At 45.2% G+C, this 22,999-nt stretch overlaps 1 protein-coding gene across 1 annotated transcript; it reads left to right on the top strand.

Annotated features, from left to right (window-relative positions):
- The first annotated feature begins 14,997 nt into the window (after window positions 1–14,997).
- LOC127931029 (uncharacterized) lies at window positions 14,998–16,154 on the top strand. The gene is made up of 2 exons (XM_052521807.1): window positions 14,998–15,603; window positions 15,876–16,154. Exons 1-2 carry the CDS (start codon window positions 14,998–15,000, stop codon window positions 16,152–16,154), a joined length of 885 nt encoding a protein of 294 aa, XP_052377767.1.
- Window positions 16,155–22,999: the final 6,845 nt, after the last annotated feature.

Raw genomic sequence — 22,999 nt, 5'->3', positions numbered from 1 at the left:
CAGCCAGGAGCCGCCAGTGCCGCCAGTCAGCCAGGAGCCGGCAGTCCCGCCAGTCAACCAGGAGCCGCCAGTGCCGCCATTCAGCCAGGATCCGCCATTCAGCCAGGATCCGCCAGTCAGCCAGGATCTGCCAGAGCTGCCAGTCAGCCACGATCTGCCAGAACTGCCAGTCAGCCAGGAGCCGCCAGTGCCGCCAGTCAGCCAGGAGCCGCCAGTGCCGCCAGTCAGCCAGGAGCCACCAGTGCCGCCAGTCTGCCAGGATCCGCAGATCCGCCAGTCAGCCAGGATCAGCCAGAGCCGCCAGTCTGCCAGGATCTGTCAGATCCGCCAGTCAGCCAGGATCTGCCATTCAGCCAGGATCCGCCAGTCAGCCAGAACTGCCAGTCAGCCAGGATCTGCCAGAACTGCCAGTCAGCCAGGATCCGCCAGTCTGCCAGGATCTGCCAGTCAGCCAGGATCTTCCAGATCCGCCAGTCAGCCAGGGTTTGCCATTCAGCCAGGATCCGCCAGCCAGGATCCGCCAGTCAGCCAGGATCTGCCAGAGCTGCCAGTCAGCCACGATCTGCCAGAACTCCAGTCAGCCAGGAGCCGCCAGTGCCGCCAGTCAGCCAGGAGCCGCCAGTCCGCCAGTCAGCCAGGAGCCAGGATCTGCCAGGATCCGTCAGATCCGCCAGTCAGCCAGGATCTGCCATTCAGCCAGGATCCGCCAGTCAGCCAGAACTACCAGTCAGCCAGGATCTGCCAGAACCGCCAGTCAGCCAGGATCTGCCAGAACCCAGTCAGCCAGGATCTGCCAGAGCCGTCAGTCAGCCAGGATCCGCCAGTCAGGATCCGCCAGTCAGCCAGGATCTTCCAGATCCGCCAGTCAGCCAGGATCCGCCATTCAGCCAGGATCCACCAGTCAGCCAGGATCTGCCAGAGCCGCCAGTCAGCCAGGATCTGCCGGAACCACCAGTCAGCCAGGATCTGCCGGAACCACCAGTTAGCCAGGATCCGCCAGTGCCGCCAGTCAGCCAGGAGCCGCCAGTGCCGCCAGTCAGCCAGGAGCCGCCAGTGCCGCCAGTCAGCCAGGAGCCGCCAGTGCCGCCAGTCAGCCAGGATCAGCCAGAGCCGCCAGTCTGCCAGGATCCGTCAGATCCGCCAGTCAGCCAGGATCTGCCATTCATCCAGGATCCGCCAGTCAGCCAAAACTGCCAGTCAGCCAGGATCTGCCAGAACTGCCAGTCAGCCAGGATCTGCCAGTCTGCCAGGATCTGCCAGTCAGCCAGGATCTTCCAGATCCGCCAGTCAGCCAGGGTCCGCCATTCAGCCAGGATCTGACATTCAGCCAGGATCCGCCAGTCAGCCAGGATCTGCCAGAGCTGCCAGTCAGCCAGGATCTGCCGGAACCACCAGTCAGCCACAATCTGCCAGAACTGCCAGTAAGCCAGGATCTGCCAGAACTGCTAGTCAGCCACGATCTGCCGGAACCACCAGTTAGCCAGGATCCGCCTGTGCCGCCAGTCAGCCAGGAGCCGCCAGTGCCGCCAGTCAGCCAGGAGCCGCCAGTGCCGCCAGTCAGCCAGGATCCGCAAGAGCCGCCAGTCTGCCAGGATCCGTCAGATCCGCCAGTCAGCCAGGATCTGCCATTCAGCCAGGATCCGCCAGTCAGCCAGAACTGCCAGTCAGCCAGGATCTGCCAGAACTTCCAGTCAGCCAGGATCTGCCAGAACTGCCAGTCAGCCAGGATCTGCCAGAGCCGTCAGTCAGCCAGGATCCGCCAGTCTGCCAGGATCCGCCAGTCAGCCAGGATATTCCAGATCCGCCAGTCAGCCAGGATCCGCCATTCAGCCAGGATCCGCCATTCAGCCAGGATCCGCCAGTCAGCCAGGATCTGCCAGAGCTACCAGTCAGCCAGGATCTGCCGGAACCACCAGTCAGCCACGATCTGCCAGAACTGCCAGTCAGCCAGGATCTGCCAGAACTGCCAGTCAGCCAGGATCTGCCGGAACCACCAATTAGCCAGGATCTGCCAGAACCACCAGCCTGCCAGGATCTGCCAGATCCATCAACCTGCCTGAGCTTCCTCTCATTCCTGAGCTTCCTCTCAGTCCTGAGCTTCCTCTCAGTCCTGAGCTTCCCCTCAGTCCTGAGCTCCCCCTCAGTCCTGAGCTTCCCCTCAGTCCCGAGCTTCCCCTCAGTCCCGAGCTTCCCCTCAGTCCCGAGCTACCCCTCAGTCCCGAGCTGCCCCTCAGTCCGGAGCTGCCCCTCGGCGAGGGTCGCCACTCAAGGGACGCTAAGGAGGTGGACTAAGACAATTATGGAGTGGGGTGAAAACTGTTACACTCAGGACCCATGCCCAATCTTTTTCGTTTCCTGAGGGGGAATAGGCTTTGTCGTGCCCTCTTCACGACTAATAACACGAGGAATAAATACACAATGAGTAATAATAACTGATTAAGGTAGGCTGGTGTTAGAATTCATTCCAGTGTTGATTCCAGGTGTGTTTTAGGCCATAAATCCTCACAATGCATTTTTTAGGTTGGCAGTTGTAACGGCTGTTGGAAGGAGATGAGGACCAAGGTGCAGCGTGGTACGTGTTCATCTTTATTATTTGAACTGAACACCGATTAACAAAAATAACAAAGAGAAAGAACGAAAACCGAAACAGTTCTTCCTGCTGCAGAAAGACACAAAACAGAAAACAATCCACAAAACACAGGTGGGGAAAAGGCTACCTAAGTATGGTTCTCAATCAGAGACAACGATAGACAGCTGCCTCTGATTGAGAACCACAACCGGCCAAACACACAGAAATAGAAAACATAGAACAGAAAATTTAGAATGCCCACCCCAACTCACACCCTGACCAAAGCAAAATAGAGACATAAAAAGGATCTCTAAGGTCAGGGTGTGACAGCTGTGTTGTTCATGGATTAATTTTTCAGCCTAATGAGACGTGTCTGGGAGAGAGTCCCTGGAATTAATTTGTCAGCAATTTCAAAAACCTTGTCAGATCTCTAGTAGGAGATAAACAAGTGTTATTGTATAGCTTGATAAAATGATCTATTACCTTGTACTAACCCTGTAGAGACTCTTATGGCAGATGCTGTGTGTCAAGGTTGTGTCAGGGTTAACCTTACTAACCGTACTGTATGTCTGTTTTATATTAAATTGAATCTGATGACTCTGCCTTTCCTGTGCGTGGGATGTTTAACATTTGGTGTGTAGCAGGAAAGGGGTGCATGATGGTGGGGGTTTATGACTCCACCATTGGTCATGCAGCAGCCTGGCAGGGAACAGGTGGGATTAACATGGAGTTCAATGAGGCGTGCTGTGTAGGGCTGAGCTGTCCTGACATGGAGAAAATCTGCCCAACAGATGACTGACATTAGTGGAGAAGGATAGGACACCACTGGGAGTCTGTACCAGTGGTGGTCAGTGCAGTTTATAATGAGGGAGAACCAATTATTTATTTAGTCTATTGGATGACTGTCATTCATATTCCATTCACCCAGTTCAATGTAACATTGATAGGTTAAGGCTAATACATAATTCTCAAATTTTCCATAAAGCAATCATGTTTAAAAAAAAAAAAAAAGTCAAATGAAATTTCACTGAGGAGGATGGTCCTCCCATTCCTCATCTGGGGAGCCTCTACTGCCAGAGATGGTCTGATACCAAAAGATCAGCAGATTTTAGGATTATTTTGATCTGATAGTTTTAGGTTTAAGAACCTGTTATGAACGTTGGCCGGTTATTAGGATTATTTGCACTTTAGAACCATTGCCATATAATAAATCATGATTTATTAAATCAAATTTATAGAAATGTAATTGCACGTTTTCAATTAGAGAGCGTGAAGATGCCGACATCATGGTTACTTAATCCAACAAGCTCTCACAGTCTCGCTGCAGAATTAGACGTGCATCCACGCTCTCACAGTCTCGCTGCAGAATTAGACGTGCATCCACGCTCTCACAGTCTCGCTGCAGAATTAGACGTGCATCCACGCTCTCAAAGTCTCGCTGCAGAATTAGACGTGCATCCACGCTCTCACAGTCTCGCTGCAGAATTAGACGTGCATCCACGCTCTCACAGTCTCGCTGCAGAATTAGACGTGCATCCACGCTCTCACAGTCTCGCTGCAGAATTAGACGTGCATCCACGCTCTCAAAGTCTCGCTGCAGAATTAGACGTGCATCCACGCTCTCACAGTCTCGCTGCAGAATTAGACGTGCTCCACACTCTCCAAAAGTCCAATTTCATAGTTATTCCAAATGTCAAATGGTTAAGTTTAGGAACTCATTCAGTTGGTTGCAGAATTAGAGGTTTGCATCCACGTATATAAAGTTTAGGAACTCATTCTGATTGGTTAATGTGCATCCACGCTTGGTCACAGTCTCGCTGCAGAATTAGACTCATCCATTGGTTAATGTACAGTCTCGCTTTGGTATAGTATATATATACGTTTAGCAACTCACGCTCTGATTGTTAATGTAGAGTTAGACGTTTGGTATAGTATATATATAGTTTAGGAACTCATTCTGATTGGTTAATGTAAGAGTTAAGGTTTGGTATAGTATATATATAGTTTAGGAACTCATTCTGATTGGTTAATGTAAGAGTTAAGGTTTGGTATAGTATATATATGGTTTAGGAACTCATTCTGATTGGTTAATGTAAGAGTTAAGGTTTGGGATAGTGTATATATAGTATATATTTTTATTTTTACCTTTTATTTTAGGGAAGACATCAAATCAAATTGTATTTGTCACATGCGCCTACACAGTCTCGACTGCAGTGAAATGCTTACACAATCTCCAAAATGCAGTTTCATAGTTATTCCAAATGTCAAATGGTTAAGTTTAACAAATAACTAAAGATTGCAATGTAATAACAAAGGTTTGGGGCTAAGTATATATATAGTTTAAAACTCATTCTGATTGGTTAATGTAAGAGTTATTAGGTTTAGGCATAGATAATAACAGATAGTAGGTAGTATATATATAGTTTAGCAACTCATTCTGATTGGTTAATGTAAGAGTTAAATTTGGTAGAGTTATATATAGTTTAGGCAACTAATAACATTCTGATTGGTTAATGTAAGAGTTAAGGTTTGGTATAGTATATATGCAGGTGGTTTTAGGAACTCATTCTGATTGGTTAATGTAAGAGTTAAGGTTTGGGATAGTGTATATATAGTATATATTTTTATTTTTACCTTTTATTTTAGGGAAGACATCAAATCAAATTGTATTTGTCACATGCGCCGAATACAACAGGTGTAGACCTTACAGTGAAATGCTTACTTACAATCCCTTAACCAACAATGCAGTTTTAAGAAAATACCTAAAAAAAGTAAGAGATAAGAATAACAAATAACTAAAGAGCAGCAGTAATAACAATAGTGGGGATAAATATACAGAGGGTAATTGTAAAGAGTCAATGAGCGGGGGCACCGGTGTCGAGGTAAATATGTACTGTAGGTAGAGTTATTAGAGTGGCTAGGCATAGATAATAACAGATAGTAGCAGGTCCTTCTGTAGGGGGAGGGGGTAGAGCATGGTGTCTTGTAAATATGCCAGGGTAGGTAGGTTATTCCCGGGCCACCCATAGATAATAATGATAGTGCACACATGACTGTAAGTGGCACCGGTGTCGAGGTAAATATGTACTGTAGGTAGAGTTATTAGAGTGGCTAGGCATAGATAATAACAGGTAGTAGCAGCTGTGTGTGTGTGGGGGGGGGCACCGGTGTCGAGGTAAATATGTACTGTAGGTACATCCCAACAGTGCAAAGAGAGGAAAAATATAAATCATAGAACAATCATAACACGAGGAATAAATACACAATGAGTAATAATAACTGATTAAGGTAGGCTGGTGTTAGAATTCATTGCAGTGTTGATTCCAGGTGTGCGTTAGGCCATAAATCCTCACAGTGCATTTTTTAGGTTGGCAGTGTTGTTCACGGATGAGTTTTTCAGTTTAATGAGACATGGCCGAGAGAGTGTTTTTCCCTGGAATTTGTCAGCAATTTCAAAAACCTTGTCAGATCTCAAGGTTGTGTCAGGGTTAACCTTGTGCATAACCGTACTGTATGTCTGTTTTATATTAAATTGAATCTGATGACTCTGCCTTTCCTGTGCGTGGGATGTTTAACATTCGGTGTGTAGCAGGAAAGGGGTGCATGATGGTGGGGGTTTATGACTCCACCATTGGTCATGCAGCAGCCTGGCAGGGAGCAGGTGGGATTAACATGGAGTTCAATGAGGCGTGCTGTGTAGGGCTGAGCTGTCCTGACATGGAGACAATCAGGAGTCTTATGGCTTGGGGGTAGAAGCTGTTTAGAAGCTTCTTGGACCTAGACTTGGTGCTCCAGTACCGATTGCCATGCGGAAGCACAGAGAACAGTCTATGACTAGGGTGGCTGGAGTCTTTGACAATTTTTAGGGCCTTCCTCTGACACCGCCTGGTATAGAGCAGAAAGCTTGGCCCTGGTGGTGTACTGGGCCGTACGCACTACCCTCTGTAGTGCCTTGCGGTCATAGGCCGAGCAGTTGCCATACCAGGCGGTGATGCAACCCGCCAGGATGCTCTCGATGGTGCAGCTGTAGAACCTATTGAGGATCTGAGGACCCATGCCAAATCTCTTCAGTCTCCTGAGGGGGAATAATCATGTTGTGCCCTCTTCACAACTGCCTTGGTGTGCTTGGACCATGTTAGTTTGTTGGTGATGTGGACGCCAAGGAACTTGAAGCTCTCAACCTGCTCCACTACAACCCTGTCGATAGGAATGGGGGCGTGCTCTGTCCTCCTTTTCCTGTAGTCCACAATCATCTCATTTGTCTTGATCACATTGAGGGAGAGATTGTTGTCCTTGCGCCACACGGTCAGGTCTCTGACCTCCTTCCTGTAGGCTGTCTCATCGTTGTCGGTGATCAGACCTACCACTGTTGTTTAATCTGCACGCTTAGTGAAGGTTTTGGAGTTGTGCCTGGCCCTGCAGTCATGAGTGAACAGGGAGTAAAGGAAGGGACTGTGCAAACACCCCCTAAGGGGCCCCCGTGTTGAGGATCAGTGTGGCGGATGTGTTGTTACCTACCCTTACCACCTGGAGTCAGCCCGTTAGGAAGTCCAGGATCCAGTTGCAGAGGGAGGTGTTTAGTCCTGATGTCCTTAGCTTAGTGATGAGCTTTGAGGGAACTATGAACGCTGAGTTGTAGTCAATGAATAGCATTCTCGTCGGAGGGCACAGCGCGATTTCTTATAAACTTCTGGGTTAGAGTCCTGCTCCTTGAAAGTGGCATTTCTACCCTTTAGCTTAGTGTGAATGTTGCCTGTAATCCATGGCTTCTGGTTGGGGTGTGTACGTACAGTCATTGTGGGGATGACTTCCTCAATGCACGTATTGATAAAGCCAGTAACTGATGTGGTGTACTCCTCAATGCCACCGGGAGAATCCCGGAACATATTCCAGTCGGTGCTAGCAAAACAGTCCTGTAGTTTAGAATCTGCTTCATCTGACCACTTTATTATAGACCGAGTCACTGGTGCTTCCTGCTTTAATTTTTGCTTGTAATCAGGAGGATAGAGTTATGGTCAGATTTGCCAAATGTAGGGCAAGGGAGAGCTTTGTATGTGTCTCTGTGTGTGGCGTAAAGGTGGTCTATATTTATTTTCCCTCTGGTTGCATATTTAATTTGCTGATAGAAATGAGGTACAGCTTATCATGAGATACTCTACCTCAGGTAGGCAAAACCTTGAGACTTCCTTAGGCATCGTGCACCAGCTGTTGTTTACATAAATGCATCGGCCCCCGCCCCTGCTGATAGTGTATAATCTAATATATAATAATAATATAATAATATAATCTGCCAGCTGTATGTCCTTAATGTTGCGTTCAGCCACGACTCGGTGAGACATAAGATATTACAGTTTTTAATATCCCATTGGTAAGATATACGTGCTTTCAGTTCGTCCCATTTATTTTCCATTGATTGAATGTTAGCTAGTAGAACGGAAGACAAGGGCAGATTAGCCACTCGTTGCCTGATCCTCACAAGGCATCCCTATCTCTGTCGCGACTTCTGCCGAAGTTGGCTCCCCTGCATGTTCGGGCGGTGCTCGGCGGTCGTCGTCACCGTCCTACTAGCAGCTACCGATCCCTTTTTCGTTTGTCTGTTGGTTTTGTCTCATTAGTTTCACCTGTGTGTATTTTAGTTGAATTAGCTTCCCTATATGTAGTAGGTTGTCCCGCCCTTGTTGCGTGCGGGATTGTTTTTTTGTTACTCTGTTGGGTTGTGGTTTTCATGTGTGTATTCTCCGGACTGTTTGGTCCTGTGTTTGGGCTGGTCTGTTCTATGCGCCCTGTATGTTGGCGTGACCGTTTTTTGGCCGGAGAATAAATCACGATATACTGAACCCTGCTCTCTGCGCCTGATTCCAACCCACCACTCCTAGTATCCCGTGACAATCTCTTTCCGCAAAATCTACGTTTCCTTTTCCAGCGAACCACAGGGATCTGGCCCTGGTCAGGCATCCGTAGTATATCCCTCGTGTCCGACTCATTGAAGAAGAGCTCCTCGTCCAATTTGAGATGAGTAATCCCTGTTCTGATGTCCAGAAACTCTTTTTGGTCATAAGAGACGGGAGCAGCAACATTATTCAAACAAGTTACAAACAACGTGAAAAGACAAACAAAATGGTTGATTCAGAGCCGATAAGACGGCAGCCCTACCCTCGAGCGCCATCTTGCTTATTGAGACCTAGGTCCGTTTTACAAATGTGTCCTGTATATACAACATAAATATACATATTATACCCAAACTATATTATCTGTCTATCTATCTATCTGAGAGTACAAAACATTAAGAACACCTGCTCTTTCCATGACATAGACTGACCAGGTGAAAGCTATGATCCCTTATTGATGTCACTTGTTAAATCTACTTCAATCAGTATATATGAAGGGGAGGATATAGGTTAAATAAGGATTTTTAAGCCCTGGGAAAAATTGAGACATGGATTGTGTATGTGTGCCATTCAGAGTGTGAATGGGCAAAACAAAATATGTAAGTGCCTGTGAACAGGGTATGGTAGTAGGTGCCAGGCACACTGGTTTGTGTCAAGAACTGCAACACTGCTGGGCTTTTCATGCTCAACTGTTTCCAGTGTGCATCAAGAATGGTCCACCACCCAAAGGACATCCAGCCAGCTTGACACAAATGTGGGAAGCAATGGAGTCAACGTGGGCTAGCATCCCTGTGGAACGTTTTTGACACCTTGTAGAGTCTATGCCCCAACGAACTGAGGCTGTTTTGAGGGGGTGCAACTCAATATTAGCAGGGTGTCCTTAATGTTTTGTACACTCAGTGTACACTGAGTGTACACTACCATTCAACAGTTTGGGGCCACGTAGAAATGTCCTTGTTTTTGAAAGAATAGCACATTTGTTGTCCATTAAAATAACATCAGATTGATCAAATTGATGACTATTGTGGCGGGAAATGGCAGATTTTCAATGGAATACCTCCATAGACGTACAGAGGCCCATTATCAGCAACCATCACTCCTGTGTTCCAATGGCACATTGTGTTAGCTAATCCAAGTTTATAATTTTAATAGTCAAATAGATCATTAGAAAACCCTTTTGCAATTATGTCAGCATAGCTGAAAACTGAGCATCAGCATATGTGGGTTCGATTACAGGCTCAAAATGTCCAGAAACAAATAACTTTCTTCAGAAACTCGTCAGTCTATTCTTGTTCTGAGAAATGAAGGCAATTCCATGCGAGAAATTGCAAAGAAACTGAAGATTTCGTACAACACTGTGTACTGCTCCCTTCACAGAACAGCGCAAACTGGCCCTAACCAGGATAGAAAGAGGAGTGGGAAGCACCGGTGCACAACTGAGCAAGAGGACAAGTACATTAGAGTGTTTGAGAAACAGATGCCTCACAAGTCCTCAACTGGCAGCTTTACTAAACAGTACCCGCAAAACACCAGTCTCAACGTCAATAGTGAAGAGGCGGCTCCAGTATGCTGGCCTTCTAGGCAGTGTATACACATTAAAATACAAAATCAAATCAAATCAAAGTTTATTTGTCACGTGCGCCGAATACAACAAGTGTAGACCTTACAGTGAAATGCTTACTTACAGGCTCTAACCAATAGTGCAAAAAAGGTGTTAGGTGAACAATAGGTAAGTAAAGAAATAAAACAACAGTAAAAAGACAGGCTATATATAGTAGCGAGTTAAACACAGTCATGGGAAGCAAAGATAAAACAGCACAAATCACCCAGATAATCAGTTACATTCCTCCACCAATAAGTCCTTCATCAATACTTTAAATTGCCTGAACGGCACCAGAACATCAAGATTAAGCAATGCATTGCATTAAAACTAAAAGCAAATTTACCTAACTCCGTGGAGACCGTAGGAAACCTTCACAGTTAACCAATCCTGTGAACGGGTTAGGCATCTCCGGTGTCTATACTTCAATAGCAAAGTTAGAGAAGATGGAGGTTTATGAAGTAGGGCCTTGTAAACTAAAAGGATGTCATGTAGAGATCTGAGGGTCTTTAGTGAAGTCCAGCCAACATTTTGATAAAGGATGCGGTGATGATTTACTAAAACTGTCACCTGTAACAAAACTAAACGAAGGCCACTATGGTAGATGGCATCCAAAGGTTTAAGAGGAGTATCAGCTGCACTTTGATAAATAATATCACCAAAATCAACAACAGACAAAACATGTACTGAATAATCTGCGTCCTACTGCTTCGAGAAAGACACAATCTGTGAGAAAAGGACAACTCTAAATCTTAGCTTCTTAACCAGCTCATCTATATGTTTTTTTAAACATCAAACCATATCAATCCAAAATGCCTAAGTATTTATATGCAGGAACACGTTCGGTTAGAGAACCATCTAATGACTGAACATGTAGTTAATCTGAAACATTCTCATGAATTTTGTTCTAAATCAGCAAGGGATTCATGCATTATAGTTCTGACACAGCCAGATCAACAGTCGGGGAAATAGCATACATAATACTATCATCGCATATTTTATTTTTTAGATATAATTAGTGAAGAGAATAGGTCCCAAAATCAACCCCTGTGGTACACCTTTATGTACTTCAGACTGAACCCCATCCATCACGATGTCCTGAGTTCTGTCACTAAGATAATCATGAAACTATGTACAGGCGTCAGAGCTCAGGCCTATCGAGAATTATTCGTATTCAATAAAATAGCCTGATAAACAGTATCAAAAGCTTTGGACAGGTCCACAAACAAAGTAGCACATGTTTATTTTAGTGTCTACAGCATTAACAAGATCATTAACAACTAAAGTAGTTGCTGTAATAGTGCTCTGCCCAGGCCTGGTTTACAATCAAAAAACAATTCTCAGATAAAAAGAGCAGAGTTGTACATTGACAAAGGATTCAAGAATCTTAGCTAGGCAAGAAAACCTTGAAATGGGGTCGATAATGATTAAGATCACTACTATCCCCGTCCGTATGAAGTGGCAGCACAAGAGTAGATTTTCATACTTTTGGAATATTTCCTGATAACGATGTTAAATGAAAAAATGTGGGTTATTGAGCCAACAGTGATGGGTACTGTACACTTAAAACAGAGATGGCCAATGAGAGAGGAGTCTGGTTAGGGGTCGTCTTTTGTTAGATTGTAATACAGAACACCAAGCATTATGGAAACAGATGACCTGTCTCCAAACCCGAAGGCATTGGCTACATTGAGGACTTGAGAATGCACACCACTGATCAGAACAGGAAAAATGACCACATTCTTTCCACACATGTGAATACGTTTAACCCACTACTTATTTGGAATATATGGAGCTCACAGATGCCTGCACCACCAACAAGGTGACCTTGATAGAAGGCCAGTTTAGTGTTAAGCGTGGCTCAGTGTGGTTCTATAGCTTCTGGCACTTTTTCGGCCCATCAAACAGGAAATGCTCTCCTGGGAGCCACAGTTACCCCAAAGGCAGACACGGAGCTCTCCTTCCATTTGACTACCCCTCTTCTGTCCTGTCATGTCCATACGCTGTGGTTTTACTACCCCCCTCATGTCCTTTCCATACTCTGCGGAATGTCCTAAACGTGACTTTGGAGGCCGGAATTTAGACTGAGAGAGAGAGAGCTGTGTTCCATCTGTTTTCACAGCTCATGATATGGTCAGGAACAAATGTGTTTTCCCATTGATGATGGAGGGTGGTTTTGGTTATTAGCTAGTTGGTTTAAACACCTTCAGTACAGGATCAAATAGACTCCAATGACCTGCCTATGAGGAGAGACAGTATTACATGATATTATTGGAGTCATTTCATAACACAGAGCTCACAGCTACCTAAAGGGCTTCTAATTTTCTCAGTTATGTCTTCAGTCCTGCCATAAAAAGACAAGCCATTTATCTATCAAAGAAATTGGGTTAGTTGAAAGGATCTTGAGAGATACAGTCAACACATACTGTACATGATTCCAAGAGATGGAGATACAGTCCACATATTCATTATACAGTACCAGTCAAAAGTTTGGACACACCTACTCATTCAAGGGTTTCTCTTTATTTTTTTACTAATTTCTACATTGTAGAATAATAGTGAAGACATCAAAACTATGAAATAACACTTATAGAAACATGTGGTAACCAAAAAAGTGTTCATATATTTTATATTTGAGATTCTTTAAAGTAGCCACCCTTTTCTTGATGACAGCTTTGCACACCCTTGGCATTCTCTCAACCAGCTTCATGAGGTAGTCACCTGGAATGGATTTCAATTAACAGGTGTGCCTTGTTAAGTTAATTTGTGGAATTTATTTCCTTCTTAATGCGTTTGAGACAATCAATTGTGTTGTGACAAGGTAGGGGTAGTATACAGAAGATAGACCTATTTGGTAAAAGACCAAGTCTATATTATGGCAAGAACAGCTCAAATAAGCAAAGAGAAACGACAATCCATCATCACTTTAAGACATGAAGGTGTCACGATCCCTGTCTTCACACTCCCTGTCATAGATGAGCCAAGGCGCAGCGTGCATGTAATTCCACATCTTTTAGTAAAATTAAACTTTCACAAAAACCGAACGTGACGCAACCGTGGCACACACAAACACACACAGCAAATAAATAATTACCCACAACATTAGGTAGGAAAAAAGCTGCCGAAGTATGATTCCCAATCAGAGACAATGATAGACAGCTGCCTCTGATTGGGAACCACACGCGGCCAAAAAGAAAGAAATAGAAAACATAGAATGCCCACAAAAATCACACCCTGACCTAACCAAATAGAAAAATAAATGTCTCTCTAAGGTCAGGGCATGACAGAAGGTCATTCAATATGGAACATTTCATGAGGACAGCCACAGGAAAGGAAGACCCAGATTTACTGTACCTCTGCTGCAGAGGATTCGTTCATTAGTGTTACCAGCCTCAGAAATTACAGCCCAAATAAATGCTTCACAGAGTTCAAGTAACAGACACATCTCAACATCAACTGTTCAGAGGAGACTGTGTGAATTAGGCCTTCATGGTCCGATTGCTGCACAGAAACCACGACTAGGACACCAAGAAGAAGAGATTTGCTTGGGCCAAGAAACACGAGCAATGGACATTAGACCGGTGGAAATCTGTCCGTTGGTTAATGCTGACTCATAAAATCTAGGAACCATGAGGAATCAAAGGTTTAGTTCTGACTCATAAAATCTAGGAACCATGGGGAATCAAAGGTTTAGTTCTGACTCATAAAATCTAGGAACCATGGGGAATCAAAGGTTTAGTTCTGACTCATAAAATCTAGGAACCATGGGGAATAAAAGGTTTAGTTCTGACTCATAAAATCTAGGAACCATGGGGAATAAAAGGTTTAGTTCTGACTCATAAAATCTAGGAACCATGAGGAATCAAAGGTTTAGTTCTGACTCATAAAACCGCGGAACCCTGGTGAAACTACGAACCCTATGAAACCATGTGCATTTAAGACACAAGGTGTGCTTTGAATCTGGGCACACTGGCCTCAGCTATTTCTACAGAGCTTTTGATCTCTGAAGCAGACACTGCACTCAGGTAGGAGCCAGATCCTGTCCATATCAACGTACATCAAGGCCTCCACACACAGCTTCAATCACAGTCTGATTCTGGGTCAGTGTTTAACGAGACCCTTTGCTATGAATCTGTATACCCCTGCTGGGCTAGCTATGACTGCCGCCTTCTCCCAATTGAGTGATATACTCCTGAGTTATGTGGGTCCATTTCCGGATCAGATATATTATGGGAGTCCCATGGTCCCCTTCTGGCTCAGTTATCTAATGCTCCTATGAGAAATAGAGACCTGCAGTAATGGGTGGTGGTGTTAATGCTTGTATCTAGCAGCGCATCAGGAATCAATAGCAAATAAATACTAGGGGAAATTACATTTCCCCTGCAGTGTCACTGCCTTAGAACCAGTAACAATAAAACATCCTACAATTTACCATGAATGATTCAAAATGTTTCTATGGCACGATTCACAACTTTGTTATCACTCAGTTTTTTTTATTCCCAATCAGATTTTTGTGGGTTCTTTGATCCCTGCTTGGACTGCTTTTCTGATGAGTCTGTTTGTATGACTGCACGGTGTGCCAAACAGGACTACTTCAAAACTGTATGAGCCCCTCTGGTTCCAGCTCACACACCCTCCCCCTGATTCTCCTCATTGGGGGTCATGACTACATCCTGAAATGTGTAGAGATGTAGAGATGTGTCTGTGGTGGCTGAGACAGAATCAGGTCCTTTCTGCTGAATCAGGTCCTCTACTCTACACCCACAGTGACATAGATAAGTCCCCACCCTCCAGACCACACCCTATGCACTACACCCACAGTGACATAGATGAGTCCCCACTATCCAGACCACACCCAAAATGGAACAGGAGAGTCCCCACCCTATGCACTACACCCACAGTGACAGAGGAGAGTCCCCACCCTCCAGACCACACCCAAAATGGAACAGGAGAGTCCCCACCCTATGCACTACACCCACAGTGACAGAGGAGAGTCCCCACCCTCCAGACCACACCCTATGCACTACACCCACAGTGACAGAGGAGAGTCCCCACCCTCCAGACCACACCCTATGCACTACACCCACAGTGACAGAGGAGAGTCCCCACCCTCCAGACCACACCCAAAATGGAACAGGAGAGTCCCCACCCTATGCACTACACCCACAGTGACAGAGGAGAGTCCCCACCCTCCAGACCACACCCTATGCACTACACCCACAGTGACAGAGGAGAGTCCCCACCCTCCAGACCACACCCTATGCACTACACCCACAGAGACAGAGGAGAGTCCCCACCCTCCAGACCACACCCTATGCACTACACCCACAGCGACAGAGGAGAGTCCCCACCCTCCAGACCACACCCTATGCACTACACCCACAGCGACAGAGGAGAGTCCCCACCCTCCAGACCACACCCTATGCACTACACCCACAGTGACAGAGGAGAGTCCCCACCCTCCAGACCACACCCTATGCACTACACCCACAGCGACAGAGGAGAGTCCCCACCCTCCAGTCCACACCCTATGCACTACACCCACAGTGACAGAGGAGAGTCCCCCCCCCCCTCCAGACCACACCCAAAATGGAACAGGAGAGTCCCCACCCTATGCACTACACTCACAGTGACAGAGGAGAGTCCCCACCCTCCAGACAACACCCTATGCACTACACCCACAGCGACAGAGGAGAGTCCCCACCCTCCAGACCACACCCAAAATGGAACAGGAGAGTCCCCACCCTATGCACTACACCCACAGTGACAGAGGAGAGTCCCCACCCTCCAGACCACACCCTATGCACTACACCCACAGCGACAGAGGAGAGTCCCCACCCTCCAGACCACACCCAAAATGGAACAGGAGAGTCCCCACCCTACACTACCCCACAGTGACAGAGGAGAGTCCCCACCCTCCAGACAACACCCTATGCACTACACCCACAGAGACAGAGGAGAGTCCCCACCCTCCAGATCACACCCTATGCACTACACTCACAGTGACAGAGGAGAGTCCCCACCCTCCAGACAACACCCTATGCACTACACCCACAGCGACAGAGGAGAGTCCTCAGAGTTTATTGCTGGAGACTAGTTGCATTGTTATTATGCTGTATTTCTCTGTTTCTCTCTAACATTCTCCATCTCTCTGTCTCTCTCTCTTTCCCCCATTTTCCATCTCGCTCTCTCCCCCATTCTCCATCTCTCTGCCTCTCTCTCTTTCTCTCTCTCTCTCCCCCATTCTCCATCTATCTCTCTCTCATTTTCCATTTTGCTCTCTCCCCCATTCTCCATCTCTCTGTCTCTCTCTCTTTCTCTCTCTCTCTCTCCCCCTTTCTCCATCTATCTCTCTCTCATTTTCCATCTCGCTCTCTCCCCCATTCTCCATCTCTCTGTCTCTCTCTCTTTCTCTCTCTCTCCCCATTCTCCATCTACCTCTCTCTCATTTTCCATCTCGCTCTCTCTCTCGCTAGCTCTCTTCGTCTTTCTCCTATTCTCTATCTCTCACTCTCAATCTCTCTCTCGCTCTCTCTCTCACATTCTCCATCTCTCTCTCTACCATTCCCCATCTCTCCCTCTCTCGCACTCCATCTATCTCTCTCTCTCTCTCTCGCTAGCTTGCTCTCACTCTCTCTCACTCCCCATCAACTCTCGCTTTTCATCTCTCCCTCCCTCTTTCTCTCTCTCTCTCTCTCTCTCTCTCTCTCTCTCTCTCTCTCTCTCTCTCTTTTTTCTCACTCTTGCTCTCTCTATCTCTCTCCCATTCTACATCGCTCTCTCTCCATGTATCTACAGTGCCTTGCAAAAGTATTCCCTATTTTGTTGCATTACAACCTGTAATTTAAATGGATTTGTATTTAATGTAATGGACATACACAAAGTAGTCCAAATTGGGGAACTGACATTTTTAAAATAACTTGTTAATTAAAAACATTTTAAAAACTGAAAGCGGTGCGTGAATATGTATTCACACCTTTGCTATGAAGCCCCTAAATAAGATCTGGTGCAACCAATTATCTTCAGAAGTCTCATAATTTGTTAAATGAGGTCCACCTGTGTTCAATCTATGTGTCACATGATCTGTCACATGATCTCAGTATATATACACCTGTTCTGAAAGGTCCCAGAGTATGCAACACCACTAAACAAGTGGCACCACCAAGAAAGCGGCACCTTTAAGATCAAGGAGCTCTCCAAACAGGTCAGGGACAAAGTTCTGGAGAAGTACACATCAGGGTTGGGTTATAAAAAAATATCAGAAACTTTGAACATCCCATAGAGCACCATTATGAAAAAATGGAAAGAATATGACACCACCACAAACCTGCCAAGAGAGGGCCACCCACCAAAACTCACGGACCAGGCAAGGAGGACATTAATCAGAGAGGCAACAAAGATACCAAAGATAACCCTGAAGGACCTGCAAAGCTCCACAGTGGAGATTGGAGTATCTGTCTATAGGGTAATTTCAAGCCGTACACGCCACATAGCTGGGCTTTACGGAAGAGTGACCAGAAAAAAAGCCATTGCTTAAAGGAAAAAATAAGCAAACACGTTTGGTGTTCGACAACAGGCATGTGGGAGACTCCCCAAACATATGGAAGAAGGTACTCTGGTCAGATGAGAATAAAATTGAGCTTTTTGGCCATCAAGGAAAACGCTATGTCTGGCGCAAACCCAACACCTCTCATCACCCTGAAAACACCATCCACCCAGTGAAGCATGGTGGTGGCAGCATCATGCTTTGGGAACGTTAGATGTGCCAAGCTTATAGAGACCTACCCCAATAGACTTGCAGCTGTAATTGCTGCAAAAGGTGGCTCTACAAAGTATTGATTTTAGGATGGTGAATAGTTATGCATGCTCAAGTTTTTTTTTATCTTATATGTTTTCTGTTTCACAATAAATAAATAAAAATTGCATCTTCAAAGTGGTAGGCATGTTGTGTAAATCAAATGATACAAACCCCTTAAAAATATATATATTTTAATTCCAGGTTGTAAGGCAACAAAATAGGAAAAATGCCAGGGGGGTGAATACTTTCGCAAGCCACTATATCTCTTGCTTTCTCTCTCTCTCCCTTTCTACATCTCTCTATCTCTCGCTCTCCATCTCCCTCTCTCTCTCTTTCCATCTATGTCTCACTCTCTCTATCGCTCTCTCCAGCTCTCTTCCTTTTTTCAACTCTCTCTATTGCTCTCTCCAGCTCTCTCTTCCTTTTTTCAACTCTCTCATTCGTCTCTCCAGCTCTCTCTTCCTTTTTTCAACCCTCTCTATCGCTCTCTCCAGCTCTCTCTTCCTTTTTTCAACTCTCTCTATCGCTCTCTCCAGCTCTCTCTTCCTTTTTTCAACTCTCTCTATCGCTCTCTCCAGCTCTCTCTTCCTTTTTTCAACTCTCTCTCCTGCTTTTTGCTCCTGATGTTTTTTCTCCTCATTCTCCAGGATTGCCTCATCCTCCTGTCTTTCTGATTGCAGCGAGTCCAATTGGAGCGTGGGGGCTCCCCTCTCTCTCTCTCTGTGATCAAAGGGTCGTGGTGCTCACTGCTCCAGGACGCTAGTCTCTCTGAGAAGGCACATTGTGTGTCTTTAAAACAGGGAAATGAAAGGACAGATCTCATGGCTTTATATCCAGGCATCACAGAGAATGTATCAAATTGGCTTTCTGAATGTTTTGGAGTTCAAAGGAGTAAGCCAAGTGTGGATGTTAATGGATGTTAAGTAAACTCACATGCACATGGGGAGGGCATGAGGTCACTGGGCCATCAAAGGACAGTAGGTCAATGAGTTATAAGCAGCGATTTGGGGACTGCTCAGCTCAGCTCAACGCGCGTTATCCTGTTGAGGTGATAAGCTGAAAGCAGTGGGAATCCCCTTTGGACACGGTATGTCCCTGCACATTTGGATGAATCCCTATGAAGGTTTGTAGAACGCTTACGTTCACGAGCCCCAGCACACTTCGTGGGGTGTAGCTAGCCAATGGGATGAGCCGCGGCTGTCGAGTCACTGATAAAGTCATCTATTCCCCTTTTGACACTGCTTGTTGCCATGGTTGTTTGTGCCCTGTAGGGGAGAGAGTAGAACATGTCATGGAGAATACTGGGGCTTGGCTTTGCCAAAATGACACAAATATAATTTTTTTGAGGAAACGAGGGAGGATGCAGAGAGAAGAGATGCTTTAAATCCATGCTAGTGTGTGAACATGTGGAAAATGTTGATGTCCTTCTGTTATTGGGGTGTGACTGTTTTTCACTGAATAATAATATGCTATAAAAAACACCTGCTTTTGTCAAGATTCCCAAGCACCACAAAAAACTTTGCTATAGCTCCCAAACTTTCACGCGTCTCCTCTCTTCCCTCTGTGAGCTCTTCTCATGTCTCTGTGTAAGAGATGTGCTCTCTGCCTCCTTGCCTATAAGTGAGATTAAAGAGATGGCATATTTATGCAGGTGCTGTTCCCCTGCTTTGTCTGACGAGCTAACACACAGGGGTGACATCAATCGGAAGCGCTCTCTATTTCTGACCTACATTTAATTTCAGAAAATAACACATGGATCCTGGATCGTGTGTGTGTGTGTGTGTGTGTGTGTGTGTGTGTGTGTGTGTGTGTGTGTGTGTGTGTGTGTGTGTGTGTGTGTGTGTGTGTGTGTGTGTGTGTGTGTGTGTGTGTGTGTGTGTGTGTGTGTGTGTGTGTGTGTGTGTGTGTGTGTGTGTGTGTGAGAGTGAGAGGAAAGAGGTGAGGCAAGTAAAATGAGTACATACATACAGTACATACATAAAGTATAATCTTGTGAACTGGGATGTGTATGATCTTTATTTTTGGGAAATGCTCCAAGAGGAAGTTTCATGTCAGACTTTATTGCTCTGAAAACATCCTTCTTCCCTAACGTTTCCCCTTCAGTGCAAGCTCTGGTCCAATCATGGCAGACGTGGTCCAATCATGGCAGACGTGGTCTCCGGCTGACCTCGACCGAAGTCACAAACTTGATGTGTCTCTGTTGTGTGTGTCACTCATACTCCCTTAATCGGGCTCCCTTCTGTTGTTCTAAGTTGTGGGAATTCTCCAGGGGAATGAAATGGGTGCAGTCTCAGGACAAAGTTGACCAAAGAAAAGGCATGCCCCTCTTACAGAATGTGATTTACTAAAATCATGTTCGCATTAACATACTCTAGGTCTGAAATGTTACTGTTGTTTGGCCGATGGTAGCTGTCGCAGGTTTCTATTCTATTTCTCTTAGACAGGTTGGTGTACTCACACACTGATATGTTAGTGAAGGACAATGATACTAATGTACTTGAAAACTGCTAACGTGATGCTTGTGCAAAGTGCATGGAGGGTTCCAGATCTTCCAGATTCCCAAATAGCGAGAGGAAGTCTAGCCTAGCCCTGCTGCAAATGACTTACAACTTGGCCCTACTTTACCTTGCAGTTCTCAGGAAGAAGTTTTAAAGAGGAAGTTTAAGAGTCTGATTAAACTCTGAGACCTGCTTTGGGTTTGGGTGGTGGGTAGTCTGTGTGCGTAGCTAACCAGCGTGTATAATGGCATCTTGAAGTTACCCCCGCCCCAGCAGGGTGGATTATAATTGGCATTGCCTGCTGTTTCTGACGGCCCAGCTACCATTTACGGTTCAAGGCATCATTAGCTGGCTGGGTCTGACAGAAGAGGAGTGAGTCCATGGAGACACTTGTTTTCATCACACACAAAAAACCCAAGCTGAATAAAGCAAAAAAAGAAGGTCTATACTTTTAGACATATTGGTCTTAAACTACTACCATTGATGTTTTATTAGGTTTGGAAAGCTTGAAAGTAGAAAACATTGTAATCAAAAACAAGCCTGGAGGATCTTGGCATAAGGATATAGGGCTATACAGAATCTGCCCTCATTACTAGCATGAAGCTGAGTATCATGCATGTCCAGGAATCATGTCTTTCATATAGTGGTTTAATGGTCTCCCTTTATAAAAAAAACTGAACATTTCATCTGTTTATCTGAATGTTCAATCTACAAATAAATTCCCCTAAGGACTATCAACATTTTATCTGGGTTTTGATCTAAGCGTTGTCGAGGCCAAGGTCACAACACCAACTCTCCCAAATGAGAACATTTTTCAAATTACCTAGAGATTACATTTTCAGATAGCCCCACTAAACATGCTACTCCTCTGTCCTCACATGACAGAGTACGAAGGGTACAGCCACCAATGACTACTAGACATTTCAGTGCCTAACAGGACACCTTAAGGCAGCTAGGAGCCTAGTTCAGGAGAGTTTCTGTTGACCTCCTGACCTCTGTTTGTTGATCAGTGTGTGACACACAGTCGTTTCTCTTAGATGACGTTTTGTCCTCCACTGTTGGTTCATGTAAATGCTGTTCCCTCCCAAAGAGCTTTAAATGTTGTCAAATTTACTTTCATCACAGATAGGCTACAACACACAATAAGGAATTATAATACTAGAATGGACATGATTTTAACTTTCTTACACAGATAGGCCCTGCAGGTATCGCTGCAGAATGCTGTGGTAGTTATGCTGGTTAAGTGTGTCTTGAATTCTAAATACATATATATAAATATATATATATGTTTTATATCCTTTATTTAACTAGGCAACTCAGTTAATACACTGGGACAATTGTGCGCCGCCCATAGGACTCCCAATCACGGCCAGTTTTGATACAGCCTGAAATCAAACCAGGGTCTGTAGTGACACCTCTAGCGTTGAGATGCAGTGCATTAGACTGCTGCGCCACTCAGGAGCCCATTGACGGTGTCACCAACAAAGCACCCCCACATAATCACACCTCCTCCTCCATGCTTCACGGTGGGAACCACATATGCAGAGATCACCCGTTCGTTCACCTACTCTGTTTCTCAAAAAGACACGGAGATTGGAACCAAAAATCTCAAAATTGGACTCCTCAGACCAAAGGCCCTATTTCCACCAGCAGTCTAATGTCAATTGCTGGTGTTTCTAGGCCCATACAAGTATCTTCTTATTGGTGTCCTTTAGTAGTGATTTCTTTGCAGCACTCGGAACATGAAGGCCTGATTTAGGCCTTTCTAGGGAGTTCTTCCTAGCCACCCTGCTTCTACACCTGCATTGCTTGCTGTTTGGGGTTTTAGGCTGGGTTTCTGTACAGCACTTTGAGATATCAGCTGATGTACGAAGGGCTATATAAATACATTTGATTTGATTTGATTTACTCACTCTCCTCTGAAGAGCCGATGTTGAGATGCGTCTGTTACTTGAACTCTATGAAGCATTTATTTGGGCTGCAATTAGTGAGGCTGGTAACTCTAATGAACTTATCCTCTGCACCAGAGGTAACTCGGGCTCTTCCTTTCCTGTGGCGGTCCTCATGAGAGACAGTTTCATCATAGCGCTTGATGGATTGCCTGACCTTCATGTCTTAAAGTAATGATGGACTGTCATTTCTCTTTGCTTATATGAGCTGTTCTTGCCATAATATGGACTTGGTATTTAACAAATAGGGCTATCTTCTGTATACCACCACTACCTTGTCATAACACAACTGATTGGCTCAAACGCATTAAGAAGGAAAGAAATTCCACTATTTAACTATTAACAAGACACACCTGATAATTGACATGCATTCCAGGTGACGACCTCGTGAAGCTGGTTGAGAGACTGCCAAGAGTGTGCAAAGCTGTCATCAAGGAAAAGGATGGCAACTTTGAAAAATCTCAAAACTCAAATATATTTTGATTTCTTTAACACTTTTTTGGTTACTACATGATTCCATGTGTTATTTCATAGTTTTGATGTCTTCACTATTGTTCTACAATATAGAAATTAGTCAAAATAAAATAAAACCCTTGAATGAGTAGGTGGGTTCAAACTTTTCACTGGTACTGTATATATGGGAGTACCAGTACCAGATCATTGTGCAGGGGTAGGAGGTAATTGAGGGCTGTTCTTA

Source organism: Oncorhynchus keta, chromosome 7 (genome assembly GCF_023373465.1).
Source record: "Oncorhynchus keta strain PuntledgeMale-10-30-2019 chromosome 7, Oket_V2, whole genome shotgun sequence".
Classification (NCBI taxonomy): Eukaryota; Metazoa; Chordata; class Actinopteri; order Salmoniformes; family Salmonidae; genus Oncorhynchus; species Oncorhynchus keta.
The sequence above is the reverse complement of the archived record's forward strand: the minus strand, read 5'-3'. Positions and strand labels throughout refer to the sequence as shown.